The 19,825-nt window shown below is 47.7% G+C and overlaps 1 protein-coding gene across 4 annotated transcripts in view; it reads right to left on the bottom strand.

The window, feature by feature from the left end:
• The window catches only part of BRD1 (bromodomain containing 1), a 510,476-nt gene that overhangs the window by 220,692 nt on the left and 269,959 nt on the right, over positions 1-19,825 (bottom strand). For all 4 annotated transcript variants that reach the window (XM_085654056.1, XM_085654059.1, XM_085654058.1 and 1 more), the window contains exon 8: positions 6,399-6,893. In XM_085654056.1, the coding sequence (XP_085510182.1) occupies positions 6,399-6,893 (495 nt within the window). The remainder of the gene's footprint in view (positions 1-6,398; positions 6,894-19,825) is intronic.

Below are 19,825 nucleotides of genomic sequence, written 5' to 3'. Positions count from 1 at the left end.
TGCTTGCATTATGTAAACAACGCATCTCAACAACCCCTACCCCCGTCCCCTAAGAGGGAGGAGTAGCTTCTTCCTCATAAGAAAAAGTTAAAAACGTGTTGCAAAGGTAATAAGCACTTGTCTTTAATTATCAAGGCTGGAACTGTTGGTTAAAAACACAGTACTATGTATAGACCATGTTAAGTAGAACGGCTGCACTTCCAGGAATAAAGTGAGATGGTCCTACGTCAGCCATTCCTGAGTGGGTGGCAAGGCTTGGGGCATGTCCACAAATAATAGGGCATACCCTTTTTACACTTCTGGAGCACCCATCAGTCCAAGATGATGCAGGTAATGTCTGATTCTGCCTCCCACAGGGTGTGTGTGCTCGCTGGAGGGCACAAGAAAGAGGTTTTGAAGCTGGAGCAGTACGACGGGGGACTAGGCAGCTCGTTGGGCATGGTTCCTGGATCCTCTTTGGGCTCCGTGCCCACATTCTCGAAAGGACTGGGCCGGCTTTTGTACCAGCGGACCTGGTACCAGTGATGCTCAAAATTGCCCATGCCGCAGCAGGGATGAAAGGAATGCTGTTGCGGCCAGGTAAAAAGAGATAAGACCAAAGATCAAGCAGTGACCCTGCTCTCGCGAAAGCACTTGAGAGCTGCATCGGCCTTCTCGCTAAACCAGGTGGGACGCATTAAAGGGCATGTCAATCAATGACAAATTAACATCCCCCGAAAAACCCAGTGGATAGTAACCAAGAATGATAGCAAAGCACCACTGTTGAGGCCATGGTCCAACCAAGGGAGTCTGTGGTGTCCAGTCCATACCATATGGTGAAGTCAGGCTCATTCCTGATGTCCGGTAAAGCTTGGTTGAGGATGGCACAGCCCTCCTCATTCAGCATGGAAAGCAGCTGCACAACTGAATGCCACAATGCATGCAAATAGTGGCCTAAGAGGCATGCAGTGCTCACCTGCCACAATGCAAGGCTGATGGAAGGAAAGATGTGCTTCCCATACGTATCCAGCCTCCTGGATATTTACCAAGCCAGAGGTGTGGTAGAGAGCACACTTGTGTTGCTTTTGGCGGAGGAGGGGTGCTGGGAAAGAAAGGCTGGGTCCCCTGGGGTGGGATGATGCCGTTGGGCTATCATGCGGTGCACAGGAGCCCATATGCAGAGTTTGGCCCAGTCCCCAGAATAGTGTCGGTGAGGGCTTCAGTAAAGGGCAGCAATAGCTGTGGGTTGCCTGCCCCTACCTGGAGTACCTCAGTCAAGACAACTGACTTCAGTTCAACAGCAGGAAGCTGAAGGTTAAGGAACGCCACAGCCCTGTAGATCACTGCAGTGAATAATGAACCTTCCTCCGAGTCTTGGCCTGGAGGGGACAACCTACCAATGTCTGGAGAGGTTACAAGGCCACAGATATCACCCAGCTCCTCATACCAGTTGTCGTCATCAGCAGCATCCTCCTCCAAAGGACCATACACCTTCTCCTCATGGCCCCTGTGGGGGTCATAGAGTGATTCAAGCGTAGGAAAGTCCAGTTGACGGGGATGCACCAGGCCCAGCATCGGAAACACAACTGATGGACAGAATGCAGAACAAATCAAACCATTCACTCCCAGTCAAGATATCTGGGTTATATCCATCATTCTTTTGCTCACCATGTCAGCCCAGTTAATACCTGGCCATATGCAAATCAGTCTTGACCCAGTGCCTCATGGGAACAGTCCAGCCCGAACTGCCAAGCCAGGTCCTCCCTGGACAGGAAACAAGCATCCTAGGACCGGTTTCAGGGTTTCACCCCTCATCAGCCAAGCTAGCTTGAATCTAGTTACACAGTGATGCTGGGACCCACGTCTGGGCATACCCGGCTAACTTAGGGCGAGAAACCATAAGACACACAATTGAGGGACGGAATACAGAACAAATAAAAATATTCACCACCAGTCAAGAAATCTAGGTTAAATCCGTCATTCTTTTGCTCACCATGCCACCCCAGTTTAGACCTGGCCACATGCAAATCAGTCTTGACCCTGTGTCTCATGGGAACAGTCCAGCCCAAACTGCTAAGACAGGTCTTCCCTGAACCGGAAAGAAGCACCCTAGGACCCGTTTCGGGGTTTCACCCCTCATCAACCAGGATAGGTTGAATCCAGTGGCACAGTGAGCCCAGGACCCACGTCTGGGCACACGGGGCGCACTTAGGGCGAGAAAGCAAAAGAGACACAATTGACAATTGAAAGGCCCAGCATCGAGCGCCTCTGAGGCAGCGCCCAGTGATGATGATGGGCTCGTCGTCAAGCGGCGCCAGACAGATGGGAGTTGTTGCAGGTGGTGATACCTAGGGTGTTGTGATTACCGATCCAGAGGACCTTGCTGGCACGAGGGCGAACCCACAAGCGGTAACCCATCCGAGGTACCTGACAGCTTTGGGGGGCCTGAAGGCATGTCAGAGGGAGTCGGGTCCCTGAAGATACCATGCATGGCATCTTAACATTCCCACAACTAAGCAGGCACCCCCAGATGCCAGGAAACTCTGGGTAGCACGGTGCAGACCCGGATGTCGGCTCCGCAGGTGAAGTGTGCGAGCGGGCCTAGAAGAATGAGGTCAGACAGGGGAAGCCGAAGAATGCTTTGACTTTTTCTTCTTGTCCTTCTTAGACTTAACAGACTTTGATGAGAAGGTCTTGGATTTCGAAGACGACCTTCCACGGAAAAGACTCCTGGACCAGCCTTGAAAGCATCCACAGGAAAGAGCGTGTGAATGACACCGTCTTTTTCTAATGCGCCTCGAGGAGCTTCACCGCCCGCTCATGGATTACATTGGGGAGCATGGACTTGCACTGTGTGAAGGCCTTGGAGTCGTGCCAAGCCCCCAGGCAGCAGACAGACCAGGTGGGGTTCTGACACAGACATCTGAAAGTAACAATCCCCACAAGGCTTCAAACCAGAGGGTTTAGCAGGGAACATGTCCTAAGGACACTGAGAGCAAGATCAAAAAACAATATCGACAAAAAGTTGAAAAAGCTGAACAAAGAGTGGTCGAGGTAGCTCCCCTGATCTGCGCTGCCGGCGCAGAATGAAAGTAACTTACGTCAGCACGAAAGGGTGACACTTATGAAGGCACCTCGTCGTCCTTTTCAATGTGGACAGCGTTGACGAAGAGTTGATCGACGCCACAGACCAGCGTGCAGGGATACTGCTCAAGATTTACCTGATCCAGTCTGAAGCCTGGGGAATATTCTTAGGTGAGGAATCTGCAGTTAGAAGTCTTTATCAGACAGACAGTGTCTTAGACTTGTGACGAAAGCATACACCAACTAAAGGCAGCTACACAATACTGCAGACTCAGCTCCTGAAACATTTCTTACATCAGAAAGATTCTTGATAAGTTGTAGTGGGATTTTAAGACATCAAAGTTGTCCAAAACCTGTCCTTAATGTACTCCGTGTAATAAGCATGGTGGGAGACAGAGATCAAGGCTCATTCAATGAAGATAGAATTGGGTTGAGTCATGGAGGACACTGGTAGGATTGGGGAGGGCTCTCTTTCACTGCTGGAGGTCAGACTTGCAGCTTGAGCTAGAAGTCATTAAACAAATGACTCCAGAACTCATGAGCTGGAAAAGGCATTGTCTGTTTCTTTACCCAGAGGAAAGCCTGTGTCTGCTAGACCCGGACCTCATTTTCTTAAGAGTATTTAGTCCAGTGAGAGCCTTTGCCCTAGTGCAAACATCAATCTGCTCCCATCTACCATGGCTGCTTATGCATTATAGGGGAAAGTTACTTTCTAGAGGGATAGCTGTTCAATGTGGTTTTGAAGTAGATCATCTAATTTTCATCTGCTCTGATCAACCTCCAAGCAACAAATACTGTGTCGCTGTTACTAGTCTGTGACATTAATTTAGCACATTTGTAAAAACTTAGTTGATAAAAGTTAACAGAAGGGGTTGCGAAGTAAGGCACTATATATGTATTTATACTGTTGCACCCTGTCTACATCATATTATGAATGGAAAACAAGTGTACAATCAGCACTGGGAGACTCTAAAATGTTTTTGGAGCCCATGATTGGTGAGGATATTGCAAAAAACAGAATCTACAGTAGAAACACTACCAACAGTAATGACGGTGTTATGGACGTAGCAAAAGATTCTGCTGAAAATGTGGCTTTGAGGCTGCGGTAGGTGAAGTAAGAAATGAAATCAGTAGGAATATAGTTCTCAGTAGACATCTATTTGCAGCCCGTACCTATAATTTCCTGTAGGCATAGCCTACATGCTATAAATCATTGTGATGCAATGAGATTAGGATCAGCCTAGGTGAAACTCTTTGAAACTGATGGCTTATTTCAGTTAGGCAATGTAGCAGCTACATTTGAATAAGCAACATTTATTAAAGAGTTTAATAATATGTTTTAGACCTTCAAAAATATCCTAATGAATATTCCAGGTATTTCGCAATTGGAAACAATGTCCCTTGCTTCAAAGATTTCAAGATAAGAAAAAAATGCATCATATTTGGTGCACAGTGATGATCTTTGCAGCAACTCCAATACTGACTGAAATATTAAGGTCCACGTACTGAGGACCACACATGATTAGTTGTAAATCAGGTTAGTTGTAAATCTAGTGACCAGCACAGTTCGGTAGAAATTAACACACTGTTTTAAACGAGTAAAGTTAACCAAATATATTCTAAAGGCACTGTATCTGTTTGGTTCATTGAGCTAGTTCAAGGCAGGTAAGTAACATACCTGAACTTACCCTTAATCCCTTCAGTAACGGGAGAGAACTTATCCCAGTATATCTGGTCCATAACCTAGAGGAATTCACTCCACACGTACAAATCAATAAATAATGATATGCAATACTTGAAAAAATCTTAAGACATTTACATTAAATTCATATGGAGCAGCAACCTTGACCACTGAAAACAGAAGGCTTGAGTATGGTTACATTCTGCATTCAAGCCTCTCTCAAAAACTTGTTTACGTAAAGTTCAGAGCTGTGTCAGCGAAAAATGATAGGGCTCATTGTTGCAGCTGCCCAAAGTGTATGTGGGCAAAAAAGAGATAGAACAAACTTGGTTTACGCAAAAGGTATACAGGGAAGAGTGCTGAGCTGGTGAAAAAAAGCAGTGAGAAAGTAATAAATAGAAGTGGTCGCAACAAGCATTCCACAGAAATTAGTTTCTATCAAGTTTTTCTTTAACTGAAACTGCTCTCCTTTAACTGAAACTGCTCTCTACTCGACACACCAACATTACAGTCCATTAATGTTGATAGTTCAGGACATTTTTTTTTATAAATGCTGGGGGAACCCCTATCTGGGGAGTACTGTGTTCTGTAATCACTAATTTTGCCAAAACAGAGTATGAATTTATTTTTGCTTCCACAACTGTGCAGTCTGCAATGTTTCCAGTGATGCTGTACTTTCCATAAGGAACTAGAAAGCTCTGCTGAAATCATAAATGTATGGGCTAAAAACAAACGATTTTGGAGGCCGTTACAATGTTAGAGCTAGGAAGCTTAATGGCTCATCTGGACTGCCGGCAGAAACTTAGCTTAAGAATTCAGCTTGGATTTCATTAAAGAGTACTATGTCTTCATGCAAGTGATTAGAGTGAATGTAGTAAAAAAAGACCTGCAATTCACGTTTCTGACAGAGGCAACAGCAATATCGATACTTTACAGAGTACGATTTAAAAAGTTATGCAGTATAAATGGTGTGTACTTAGCAAACTCCCATGCCTTTTTAGGAACATTGTTCACAGAGTGCCACCTAAAACTTGACATCCAACTATATAGTTATGAAAACTAGGGAACAACGTAGCTAAATTCCAGGACAGACGTCCTGTGGAAGAGAGCAGTAGTCTGAAGAAAAACCCACATGTCGTTCTTCATCTACATCAAATTCCAAAATATTCTGTTCCACAAAGGACACATCAGAAATACTCATCAATTCGGTGGCTTCCCGTAATCAGAACGGGCCACGGGAATAAGCTCACAAATGTCGCACAAGAGCTTATATGTGAAAAGTTAAGTGGGATTACTAGATTTTTACACCAACTCATTATTCAAAAAGGCTTGCACATTTGCATTCCACAGAAGTGACTCTTGGGTGTCTACAAAAAACATGTTCAGCCAAACACACCAATTTGTCAACAACTGGAAGCATCTGCCTCTAGACATTTATTATATGTATAGTAATGTGACTTCAAAACAGATGCAACAAGGACAAATGCTGGAGTCATAGAGGGTGTGACGAAAGTGAAACTGTAAACATGCCGTCTCGACTCTGAAAAGCATGTAAAAGCCAATACTTTTTAAAGCAGTAGTTCAAGTATGCAGGTAAATTACTTTCCCACTTTATAACACTGAAATACTATGCAAGTGCAATATGTATATGTACCTTTATCAAACTGCTTGATAGTGGTCTCCTCTTCCATCTCAGAATCTCCACATGTACTCTTTGATCTTTTTCTTGGTCGCAGCAGCGTTTCTAGTCTTGGCAGGACTACAGACAATATAGTTTTGGTCCCAGCCTGTGGGGTAGTTGGCTGGGTTTCAAAGTTTTTTGCGGATGTTTGTGGGCAAACAGTTTTTGATTTGCGGAAGAGAATGGACGAACGTCGGTTTATTTCACTTGAAGACTCAATTGCTTCAGAAACCGTCGAATCATCAAGATCGCTGGTCTTTAGGAAATGTTCAGAAGCATGTCCATTAACCATTTCATTTCGAGCAGATGTGCTATTCAATTTGTTATCAAAGGTGACTCTCTTGTAAAGCTTGCACTGCTCTGGGTTGAGTTCTATAGGTTTGAGAGTTGGCGGCTCTGAATTACCCTCAGAGTTTGAAGGAAGTGGTAAGGCATCAGACGGTTCAAGTTTAGGAGGAGATTTATCGCCTGAAAGAAAAGCACAAAAAAGTACTACATTTAAACATTGGCAAGTAGAAACATTAGTTGAAACCTATGGTCAGGCCCATCAAAGACCAGGTGCCTGAACCAGCAACCCAGTTTAGTACCGCATAGAATCGCGGGTGAACAAGGTCATGCTCAAAAGGCACTGGTCCAAAGTATAACAAACAGCCTATGTGTAACAGCGTGCCATTTTACTCAAAAGCGAACACTAAGGTGTTACTTGCACATTTCATCTGTTAATAGAAGGTGGAGGTCATAGGAGCTGGATTCAACTGAACACATTCTATTCAAGAGAACCAAATGATTTTGAAGTGTTGCAATCTATCTTCCGAAAAAACTCCCATAGAGGGCACACCTAAATTAAGCATAGGTGTAATCCTCGCATCAGAACCCCATAAATTGTAGCATGTATGAAATGACCTGGAGGTACCAGTTAGATTTAGCATATAGATTTGCTGAGGTGGGTTTACTACTAAAAGAATGGGCTATTACAATGGTGAGAAAGACATCCTAAGAACTTAAAGCCGGGATTTTCAGAGATCTACCACCAAGGCACGGCCAGACTAAACTTTTATTTCCCTTTTCACAGGCAAGAGAGACACATTTGAACAAGCATTGGCATAGCCAATAGGTCTCGCCTTCGGGACCTTTTAAGTGTTTAGCCATGCAACAGTTGCATAACTAAATACTTATAAGGTCCCAAAATCGAGACCTATGCAAAGTGAAAGTAATCGTGGAAAATCGCGGCGCGCGCGCCCGCGCATATGCACTGTGGCTCTAGGCTGGCCTGGTAGCACTTTTTTGAGCCATTTCAAAAAGTCTCGCCAGACCAGCGCATGCGCTGGGTCAGGCGAGACCTAAAAAGCACTACGTACAAATGGATAGTTTAGTCTTGTGAAATCAGCACTCTTTCTCGCATACAACTGTTAAAAGCAGTTAAAAACAGCAGCTATACAGATGAGTCTTGTAGGAAGCTAGCTCTGTGCACACTATACCTTATTTTGGTATAGTATATACACAGTCCAGTGTATACCCAGAGGTATAGCAGAGGCTAAAGTAGATAATACCTTTCTCTCTTTTGTGTTAGTGTGGTTGAGCAGTCAGTCTTATCAGGAGGGTAGTGTTGTACTCACTCAGGCAAGAAATGTGGGCTAAAGAACGGTGATGGATTAAACCCAGATCAGTTGACTGGGGGTGAGTGCTTGCAATGTTCAACACTCCGTCCATCATTTCCTTTGGTTTTTGCTTTGTTCGCCCTAAGTTGGCAGGGTATGCTCAGACGTGAGTCCCTTGCTCACTTTGCCACTGGATTCAAGCAAGCCTGGCTGAAGACGGCTGAAATGCCAGAAACCGGTCCTAGGAAGCTTGTTTCCGGTCCAGGGAAGACATGGCTTGGCAGTTCGGGCTGGACTGTTCCCATGAGGCACAGGGTCAGACTGATTTGCATATGGCCATGTCTGAACGGGGTGGCAGAGTGGGCTAAAGAACGGTGATGGATTAAACCCAGATCAGTTGACTGGGGGTGAGTGCTTGCAATGTTCAACACTCCGTCCATCATTTCCTTTGGTTTTTGCGAAGAAATGTCACACACTCAGACTGAAATCATATCAATTGTTTATATAAAAAGTAGTTATTTTGTTGTTTTATTTCTACAGCCAAGATATACTGAGTAGCAGGTAAGTTAAACTCTTCATACAATGTTACTTTTAAAAATACAGTGAATACTGGTTTTGAGGAAACACTCCGATTACTTTTACAGTTGAGAAAACAATCTGTAAACAGTTCAAAAATGCTTGTAATTACTTTAGGATTACTTTTGAATATCTTGGTGAGTACCTTTCTAGTTTTTCATGAAACACACTCTTAACACAGTTTAAGCAACACAGGACATTGGTAAACAGGTTACCTCTTGTGAAGGCACTAAGCTACTTTTTGTTGTAGTACAAGACCTTTCAACACGTAGAAGATTTTCAGAGAAAACCCATTATTCAGTCCTATGGAGAAAAACGAAGTGTTAAGTTTGCAGTTAAGTAAACGGTTTTGGGGTTGGAGTTTTGGACGATAGAACCAAGGTTCAGGTTGGCACTCAAGGGGCACCACCAGCGGCACTAAGCCTGCCAGATGCAGGGTGTCAATGTTAGCCAATGGGGCAGGGGGTACCTCGGTTTGGGGTTGTTCAAGGCAAAAGGGGTCCCAGGTTGGCACCAAGTCTACACCGCCAAGGCGCAGGGGCAGCCAGGTGTGGGGTGCTCAGGAGGTGTCAGGAGCCAAATGCTTCTCTATGGAGAATGTCAGTCACGGATAAGGACTGCAGGCTGGAGCCAGAAGACTGGATGAAGGGAACGAAAGACTGGAGGAAGAAGATGCAGAGTTGCTGGACACCAGGACACCCTCAATCTGGCACCTCAGGAATAAGGGGGTGCAGGGGTGTATTTTTGTGTCGGGTTCTTCTCACCGGTTCCGGTCACGGTTTAGGGGACCCTTCAGGATGAGGCTGCAGGCGTTGAAGAGAAGGTCGGTGGGGTCGTCCTACGCTGAATGACAGGTCAGAATCGCAGTGGGGGCCTCCCAGGGGTGTTGGCCAACTCTAACAGAGGCCATGGGCATCTGGTGCAGAGTGGTGAGGACTCGTGGATCTGGCTGGAATTGGAGTCCTGGGTTGGGTTGTTGTTGGGCAAATCCAGTGTCCATGGGAGATCAGAGTTCTTTGGGAAGGCAGGGCAGGTACCCAGGGTTCAGATTTCAGGGGTCCGGAGCAGGAGACAGGTGTAGGAAGCTGGCTCTGTATAAACTATACCAAAATGAGGTATAGCGTGCAGAGTCCAGTGGAACCTCAAAGGTAGGCAGAGGTAAAAGTAGCTAGCACCTTACTCTCTATTTGTGGTAGTGTGGGCGAGCAGGCTTTATCAAAAGGTAGTGTTAAGCATTTTTTGTACACACTAAGGCAAGAAATCATGTCACTCGCTCAAAGACTGAACTCAGACCAATTTGTTTGTATCAAAAGGAATATGCTACTTACCAGTATGCATCTGTTCTTTGCATGTAGAGCTGCAGATCTATACACTGTGCATAGTTCGCCATTTGGTGTTGGGCCCGGATGTTTGCAGTTTGTTTTTCTTCTTGGACAGTCTTTGGAAGTCACGAGTTCAGTGACTCCTCCTTCGGTCTGTACTGCGCATGGGCTTCGGCTCCATCCTCAGATTGTTTTTTGCCAGCAGGGAAAAGATGGAGCGTAGTGATAATAGTAAGAAACCCATGTGTGTTGTATCTAAATAAGATAGACTGGAACGGATACAGGTAGCCGGGGAGGCGGGTGGGCGTGTACAACTCTGCAGCTCTACATGCCAAGAACAGATGCATAATGGTAAGTAGCATATTCCGTTCGAGGCATATGAGCTGCAGATTATACACTGTGCATAGATTATATAGCAGTACCCAACCCTAGCGGCGACCACCGGTATCCGTTGCAGTGGTTTGAAACAGTGTCTTTAGTACAGCCTGGCCCACACTAGCTTGTTGTTTGGAGTGCACGTCTACACAGTAATGTTTTGTGAAGGTGTGCGGTGTTGACCATGTGGCTGCTTTGCAGATGTCATCTAAGGGTATGTTCCCTAGAAAAGCCATAGAAGCCCCTATCTTTCTTGTAGAGTGGGCTTTAGGTGGAACAGATAATGTTCTTTTTGCTTTGTGATAGCAAATTTGTATGCACTTTACAATCCACCTAGCTATCCCTGATTTTGAGATGGGGTTGCCTTTATGCGGTGGAGAGAAGGAGACAAACAACTGTTTAGTCTTTCTGAAGGGTTGCGTTCTTTGTATGTAGTACAGTAAAGCCCTTTTAACATCAAGTGTATGTAGAGCCCTTTCTGCAACAGATTGGGGTTGCGAGAAAAAAAACGGTAATTCCACCGATTGATTAAGATGGAAGGGGGAAATGACCTTGGGCAGAAATTTTGGATTTGTGCGAAGTATCACCTTGCTGTGATGTATCTGTAAAAAGGGTTCTTGTATAGTGAATGCTTGTATCTCACTAACCCTTCTAAGTGAAGTGATAGCTACGAGGAAAGCTGTTTTCCAAGTAAGGAACTGTAGCTCACATTTATGCATTGGTTCGAAAGGCGGACCCATTAGCCTGGTAAGAACTACGTTTAGATTCCACACAGGTGAGGGTGGTGCCCTGGGTGGAATTACTCTTTTAAGGCCTTCCATGAAGGCTTTAATAGCAGGTACTCTGAAAAGTGATAAATGCTGTCTGTTTTGCAGGTAAGCAGCAATTGCTGCTAGGTGTAGACGGATGGATGAGTACGCCACGTTACACCTTTGAAGATGGAGCAGATAGCATATGATGTGCTGTATGGATACATCTAAAGGGTTGATTGTATTGTTACGGCAGTAAACAACAAATCTCTTACACTTTGCGGCATAGCATGCTCGAGTGGTAGGACGTCTGGCTTCCCTGATAATGTTCATGCAATGAGGGGGAAGATTAAGGTATCCAAATTCTAAGATTTCAGGAGCCAGATCGCAAGGTTGAGCTGAGCTGGGTCCGGGTGCCTGATTTCTCCATGGTTCTGGGTTAGGAGGCATGGGGACAGGTGCAGTTTTTGATGTGGCACCACCGAGAGCTGTAGTAGTGTGGTGTAACACGGCTGCCTGGACCATGTTGGGGCTACCAGAATGAGTGTGAGGGAGTGCTGTTGTGGCTTCCTTACCACTAATGGAATTAGTGGGAGAGGTGGAAAGGCGTATGCAAATTTGCCTGACCAGTTCATCCATATCGCATTGCCTTTAGACAATGGGTGTGGGTATCTGGCGGCGAAGCTTGGGCATTTTTTGTTTTCGTGGGTGGCGAAGAGGTCTATCTGAGGATGCCCCCACTTGTGAAAGAATGGGTGAGGAACTTGTGGATGTAGTTCCCATTCGTGCATTTGCTGCGTTTGTCTGCTGAGCAGATCTGCCATGGTGTTTTGTATACCTGGGACGTGCTGTGCCAGGAGAAATTTTTTTTTGTTGGATTGCCCATCTCCATATGCTCTGTGCTAAGCGAGAGAGCTGGGGAGAGTGTGTCCCCCCCTGTTTTTGAATATAATACATTGCAGTCATATTGTCTGTGCGAATGAGGACTGCCTTGGCTGAGATTTGTTTCTGAAACGATTTCAGGGCTAGAAAGATCGCCAATAACTCCAGATGATTGATGTGGAGTAACCTCTGTTGTGGCGTCCATACACCTTGCACTGTGAGGTGTAATAGGTGCGCTCCCCAGCCGGAGAGCGATGCGTCTGTTAGAATCACCTGAGGAACCGGATCCAGGAACGGTCGCCCTTTGGAAAGGTTCGTGGTGTTCCACCACTGCAGAGAGCGATGGGTGCGACCGTCCACCAACACCAGATCCGTCAGCTGTCCCTGGGCCTGGTTCCACTGGCGTGCTAGGCTTGCATGAGGCACTATGAAGATGCAAGATGCCATCATCCCTATTAGTTTCATGAACACTCTTGCTGGGAGAGAGTGCTGAAGAAGGAATCTTTGGCGCAAGACTTGTATGCTTGCGATTCTGGCTGAGTTGGGATAGGCTATGGCTCTTGAGGTGTCTATAGTGGCACCGAGGTATTGTTTTGTGTGAGACGGTATCAAGTGGGACTTTTGGTGGTTCACCGTGAAGCCTAGCTGGTGCAGTAGTTGGATGGTAGTGTTTGTATGCTGCACACACTGGAGGTAGGATGCGGCTTTTATGAGCCAGTCGTCCAGATAGGGGGAAGACGTGAATGTTCTGTCTTCTGAGGTGTGCCGCCACTACCGCCAGGCATTTGGTAAACACCCGTGGTGCGGTTGTGACCCCGAAGGGGAGAACCTTGAACTGATGATGTTGACCGTCTACCACAAATCGGAGGGACTTTCTGTGAGCAGGGTGTATTGGAATATGAAAGTATGAGTCTTTCAAGTCCAGTGTAGTGAGAAAGTCGCCCTGACAGAGGAGTGGAAGAACTTGTTGGAGAGTTACCATGTGAAAAGGGTCTGAATGGATATATGCATTTAGAGGCCAGAGGTCTAGAATGGGCCGTAGGGTCTCGTCCTTCTTTGGTATTAGAAAGTACAGAGAGTAGACCCCTAAATTTTGCTGATTGACGGGGACTTGCTCTATAGCTTGTTTTTATAGGAGGGAGAGTACCTCTTGTTTCAGAAGTGTGGTATGTTCTTGTGACATCGCACGGTGTCTGGGTAGAATGTTTGAGGGGGTAGAAGTTAGTTCGAGACAGTACCATGACTGAATAATTTGGGTCACCCATTTGTCTGATGTTATGGTCTCCCAGGTTTGAAGGAAATCTTGTAGTCTGCCCCCGACCGGAGTGGAATGGTCTGGGGGAGCGGGGGAAAGTCATTGTGTGGGCGGTGTGGCAGAACGGGCGGTGTTGGTTTAGCACCTGCCTTTCTTATTGTTACCCCGATATCCACCTCTTTGATAGCCCTTTGTGAAGGTATTTTGAGGAGGGGACTTATAGGATGTGGAGGCGTTATCGGAAGAGTAGCCTCTGCCAGAGCCTCGAAAGGAGGAACGGCGAAAGGAGCATCTAGGGGTGTGTGATTGTAGTGCTCCCATAGACTTCACCGTATCTGTATCCTTCTTCATTTTTTCCAAGGCTTCGTCTACTTTTGGGCCAAATAAGTGTTGTTGGTCAAAAGGGTGGTTTAGTATAAACGCTTGGACCTCTGGTTTAAAGCCTGAGATCCTGAGCCAGGCGTGGCGGCGAAGCAGAACACTGGTGTTTATAGCCCTGGAAGCTGTGTCTGCTGCGTCAAGGGCACATTTAATAGAGGTGTTGGTAATAATCTTTCCCTCTTGTATTAGTTCATTAGCCTTATTTTTATATTTCTCTGGGAGGTGTTGCATAAGAGCCTCCAGTTCATCATAGTGTGCTCTGTCGTAACGCGCCAGCAACGCTTGCGTGTTGGCGATGCGCCACATATTGGCAGCTTGCGAGGCAGTGCGTTTGCCTGACGCGTCTAGGAGCTTGGACTCCTTATCGGGTGGCGGAGCTTCACCTTATGACTGGGAATTAGAGCGCTTCCTAGCTGTGGATACCACTAATGAGTCTAGGGGCGCAGGTCCTTTAATATAGGCAGGATCTGTGGGGGCTGCTTAGTATTTCTGTTCTATTCTGGGGTTTAAGACCCTAGCTCTGACAGGGTATTTGAAAACCTCTGTCGCATGTTTGGTCACCCCCTTAAGCATGGGTAATATAGCAGTAGATTTATCTGCTATGTCAAACGTGTCAAGTAGGAAGTCTTCCTCAACTGGATCACTGTGTAACTCCACCCCATGATAATGTGCCGCCCGTTGTAAGAGGTGGTGGAACCCCAGGGAGTCCTCTGGTGGAGATGGCCTGGATGGATAAAGATCATCCTGAGGCACATCTGGGACATCTGGATTGTGATAATCCTCCCATGGGTCAGGTGTTCCCGGAGGAGTGGGGTCCTGTGGGGCATCTGTTGGATAATAGAATGGATCCCCTTGGTCATCAGGGTCTGGAGACGGGGTTGGAGAGCGATGAGGCAAGGGTGGAGAAGGTGGGGGCGGAGATGGAGGGAGTGGAGGAGGTGGAGGTGGTGGGGAGGGTACTCTGAATGGGGATGTGGCAGAGTCCTTCCGTTTTGGTGGTGAAGGAGAAGCTGGCTTGTCTAAATGTCTTTTCTTAAAAGACAAAGTCAAATGTCCAGTCATTGGATCCTTGGTTAAAGTCTTTTGAAGAGGATCTGGCGTGAAAAGCTCTTCCGGCACCTGTGCCGATGTTTTCGGAACCGAGGGCTTCGTTGGTCTATCCGCGCCATGCTTTCTCGGAGCCTCCGATTTTTTGTTCGGCGCCGAGGCAGGCTTCGATACGGAAGCGTCGGTGCCGAGGGACTTATGTTTGGTCGGCACCGAGAGGCCAGGTTTCAACACCGACGGCTTCGGAACGGAGCTGGTTTTCTTCGGCGCCGAAGGGTGTTTTTTTCGGCGCCGCTAGGAGGCTGGCTCGAGCCCGAGCCGCCAGGAGACTTGTGATGCTTTTTCACCGGGCCCGAAGGTGGGGTGATGGAAGCGGTATGCTTGGTTTTCCCTAGGCCGGGGGGCGAAGGGGTAACCGGAGTCTCTTTCGGTATGGGCGCGGGAGCGGGCGTGGGTAGAGTACTCACGACCCTCTGCGCCGGTGTGATCTCCTCCACGTCGGAGTCGTCGGCCTCGGAAGCGCTGACGACGTCGTCCTCCTGTTCGGTGTGCTGCTGTCCCGAAGCCCCTGTATCTTCTCCGAAGATGTCAGGTGGAGCCGAGGTCGATGAGTGCGCCATGGTGCATCGAGCTCGTCGATCCCAAATGGTCTTTTTCGATCGAAAAGACTTACAGGCGGGGCAGTCTCGGGCCTCGTGTTCGGGAGAGAGGCAGAGGTTGCACACCTGATGGAGATCGGTGTGGGGAAATTCAGACCCACATTTTGGGCACTTCTTGAAGGGAGTCCTTTCCATCGGCCGAGACCGGAGTCGAGGTAGGCCCGAAGGCCGCTGCCGATGCCTGGAATCGAGGAAGTGCCGAAAAGAGAGATGAAGAAGCCGATTTTCGTCTGAAGAGTCTCGATGGACGAGGATTTTTCATCGAAGGTCCAACTGGAAAGGTTCGAAGCCGGAGCACGAAGTATAACATCCGAGCCCGATGGCGGAAAAAAACAATCTGAGGATGGAGCCGAAGCCCATGCGCAGTACGGACCGAAGGAGGAGTCACCGAACTCGTGACTTCCAAAGACTGTCCAAGAAGAAAAACAAACTGCAAACATCCGGGCCCAACACCAGATGGCGATCTATGCACAGTGTATAATCTGCAGCTCATATGCCTCGAACATATTATTTAGTTATTTTATTTCTAGAACCAAGCCAAGCTTGGTGCAGGTAAGTGAAATAATACTTTGCACTTTTTTATGCAGTGAATTACAGTTGAATGCAGGTTCAAATGCAGTTGGTTGAATTATAGGTAAGTTAACAGTTCAAAATTACTTTTCAGTTACTTTACAGATTACTGTGCACATTACTTATTGGATTATTTTTCAAGTTACTTTTGCAAACCAGTGTGATATGCCTAGATACCACAGTGGGACATCTGCTAGACAAAAGGTAAGTAATACAGTTTTTGTATATTTGCAGTTCAAGTTTCCATACAAACCAACTCCACACTTAAAAGATTTTTCAAAGAAAAGCAGTCAATGCAATCCTATGGGAGGAAATTAAGTTATTATTACACGTAAGTACTTTCTTGAGGGAGTTGGTATTCTGGGGTTAGCACCAGGGTTCCCGCAGGGTCAAGGATGAACTTGTCAAACACCCTCAGCAGCACTAAAGCGGCTACGTGCAGAGTGCTGAGGACCAATGTTATCCAATGGGGAATAGGGCCCCCTGTTGGTGGCTTCTCACGAGCAGGCCACAAGGTTGTAGGAGCAAAGCTCCTGGTGGTAGGCTCAGGGCAAAGGGGAATCCGGTTAGGCGCGCGCACACAGTGCACCTGCAGCGGCCCAGGGGCGACTGGGTGCAGGGTGCTGTTTTGGGGTTGGGTGCCCTGTTGATTTCAATAGGGATTCTCCGGTTACAACAAACACTGCAGGTTCGGGGACGAAAATCTGCTGGAGGTGACACCGGTTGGAGAGGTAAGTTGGAATGCCTGGGGATGCTGGAACACCGTCCGTTAAGCCACCCAAGGCCATGGAGCGTCGGGTGCAGGGGTGTCCTTAGGCATCGGGTTTTCTTACCGTCTCCGGTCGCGGTCAAGGGGATCAACCAGACAGGGGCTGCAGGCGTTGACTGGAGATTCGAGGCAGGTCAGAGATCACCAGATCTGAGGTTAGGATCGCTGGGGAGACCTCCTTGTGGTGTTGGGCCACTTAAACTCAGGCTGTGAGCGTCGGGTGCAGACTCATATTTGGGCAGAGCAAGAGTCTGTGAGCTAACAAATACGGTGCTTACGGGAGACAAAGTCTTGGTTTGGTAAGGCAGGGCAGGTCCTCCAGGTTCTTGGGGGCTGCTGGACACACCAGGATTTCGCTGGAGCAGGCTCGTGGTGGGGACATACCAGTAGGGCTGGGGCCAAGTCAGTGGGCGCCCTCCTCTTCTTTGTTCAGCACGGCTTCTTCGGTCCTTCTTCTGGTTGTTTCTTGTCTTCAGCAGGCGCGGAGTCTTGCTTTGGAGATTCTTTTGAACAGAGCTGCTATTCACAGGAGATCCGTTCTTTGTTAAAGGCAGTGAGTCCTCCCAGGGGTTCCGGAGGTCACTGGATGCTGGACAAGGCGATTTTTGGAGCAGGATTTCTGGAAACTGCAGACGGGCCGGTAGTGCTGGGGCCAAGTCAGTTCTTCCCTGCAGTCCCCTCAGCTGGGTGTCTTCTTTCGTCCTTCTTCGTAGGTTGTGTGAATCAGCTCTTGGTTCAGGGTTGCCCCCTAAATACTGTATTTAGGCGCATTATTAGGGTCCCGAGGTGAGAAGCCAATGGGCTATTGACCTTAGGGTGACTACACCCTTGGTGTGCTCACCCCACATGGGGGAGCGGGCACAATCCCTAATCCTGATTGTAGAGTGCCTGCCATCTGCAAGATGGCGGGTGCTGAAGAGTGGGTTTCACCTCGCCTCCCCCACCTGAGGGGTGTGGTTGGAAGAGGCGGGCACACAGTCTGGGCTGTGCTAATTTTTCATGCCTGTCTTCCTGCCGAAAAGGAGGAGAGACAGGAAGGGGGCCTGGCTCTTGAAAGCAGGAGAGGCTGGGGGCCGTGTTACAAAGGCAGCAAGGCCTTTGAAGCTCCCCTCCCAGGTTCTTCCTGACCTAGGAGAGGTGTGAACTCCTCCGCCCAGGAAAGATTTTGTTTTTGGACTCAGGGAGCGAAGGCTCCCACCCCAGGGGTCCAGAAACATGTCTTGTGGTGGCAGGCTGGTGTTTACCAGTCAGGGAACCCACCAGAGGCTGGTTGTTTTTCAGGGGGCATCTCTAAGATGTACTCTGAGTGCATTGTACAATAAATCCCACACTGGCATCAGTGTGGGTTAATTATGCTGAGAAGGAACAAACTTCCCAGAATTCAGTAAAGCCATTATGGTGCTGTGGCACTCGTAATGACAAACCCCCAGACCACATACTCTTTTATGGCTTTACTGCACTTACAATGTCTAAGAATGGACTTAGATACTGTAGGGGTACAGTGCTCATGCAACTGGACTCTCACCAGTGGTATGGTGCACACATCTAGAGGGGTGTCTTACCTATACCATAGGCAGTGGGTTGTAGGCATGGTGTTGACTCTTCACTTTTCTCTGCACCAAAACATGCAGCCCGCAATGAGTGTGTGTGTGTGTGTTAAATACAGGAACTCTAAGGGTGGCACAATAGGTGCTGCAGCCCTTAGAGGCCTTCCCTGGTCACATTGCCATTGGTGCCCATGGTACCTTTTACAAGGGACTTACATGTGGCCAGAGAGGAGCCAATTGGGGGTACAAGTTACAGTTTTGGTAAAGAACACAGGCCCTAGTAACCTGATTGGCAGGGACCCAGGGCACATCAAGAAATCTGGCAAAAAGGGGAGGGGGATTTACTACAACAGAAACCCAGCTTCCTACAACAGGTCGATAGGGCTGAGAATCAAAGCAGTTGTCTTCATCCTCCTCTTCTGCAGCACAGTTCTTCAGTCCTTCTTGTCACATCAAATCTGAAGAGGCAAGGTTCAGACGTGCCCCTAAATACTAGATTTAAGGACGTTACAGGGCAGAGTAGGTTGAGACCAAAGGTTCCCTTTCCTGGAATGTCTACACCATCCTAGTATGCCACCCTGCAGTGGGAGGGCGGCATGACCCTTTTCCTGAATGGAGGGGTCAACCAATCTACAAGATGGCAGAGACTGAGATGTGGGTTTCACCTCGCCTCCCCCACCCGAGGGGTACGGCTGGCAAAGGTGGGCGCACCTCACTTCCTAGCTAGGATTTCCGGATTGCTCTAGAGTCCAAAATGGGGGTCAGAACCAGTGGGAGCCAGTTGTTGATAGCAGCAAAAGGCTGGGGGTAGCTAACAAAGGTTGTAGGAATTTGAAGCTCCCTCTACAGGGACCATACCCGTCATGGGGTAGGAGGTATGACACCTCTACCCAGGATGTGCTTTGTTTCCAGAGAGTGGAGGTCTCTCTACCCAGGGGTCCAGACACCTGTCTGGTGGTGGCAGAAGGCTCGGAGTCAGTCAGGAACCACACCAGAGTTGGTCGTTTTTCAAGGGGCATCTCTAAGATGCCCTCTGTGTGCATTTTTCATTAAATTCAACACTGGCATCAGTGCGGGTTTACTATGCTGGGAAGTTTGATATCAAACTTCCAAGACTTCAGTAAAGCCACCATGGAGCTGTGCAATTTGTATGAGAAACTCCCAATATCTGTGGTATGGTGCACCCTAACTTAAAGGCTGCAAGGCCTGCTAGAGGGTTGACTTACCCATGCCACAGGCAGTGTTGGTGGGCATGGCACACAGGGATGTGTGCCATGTTGACTCTTCAGTTTGATCTGCACCAAAACACGCAGCTTGCTCTGGCAGTGTGTGGGTGTTCCAGTGAGAGGCCTCTAAGAGTGGCACAATATATGCTGCAGTCCTCAGAGGCCGTCTCTGGTCACAAGGCCTTTGGTACCAGGGGTACCTTTTACATGGGACTTACAGGTGGCACAGAGGTGGGTCAATTGTCCGTAACAAAGGTACCGTTTTGAGAACACAGGTGCTGGGGCCTGGTTAGCAGGATCCCAGAACACAGTCAAGTTGGCATCAGGTATCTGGCAAATGTTAGGGGGTAACCATGCAGAAAGGGGCACTTTCCTAAAAGTCTCAAAACTCAAAGTCTAGAGTGTTCTAGCTGGAGCTCGAACTCCTCTGTTGGCAATGTTGTC

Source organism: Triturus cristatus, chromosome 4_1 (assembly GCF_964204655.1).
Source record: "Triturus cristatus chromosome 4_1, aTriCri1.1, whole genome shotgun sequence".
Taxonomy (NCBI): Eukaryota; Metazoa; Chordata; class Amphibia; order Caudata; family Salamandridae; genus Triturus; species Triturus cristatus.
This window is presented reverse-complemented; position numbering and strand designations above follow the sequence as displayed.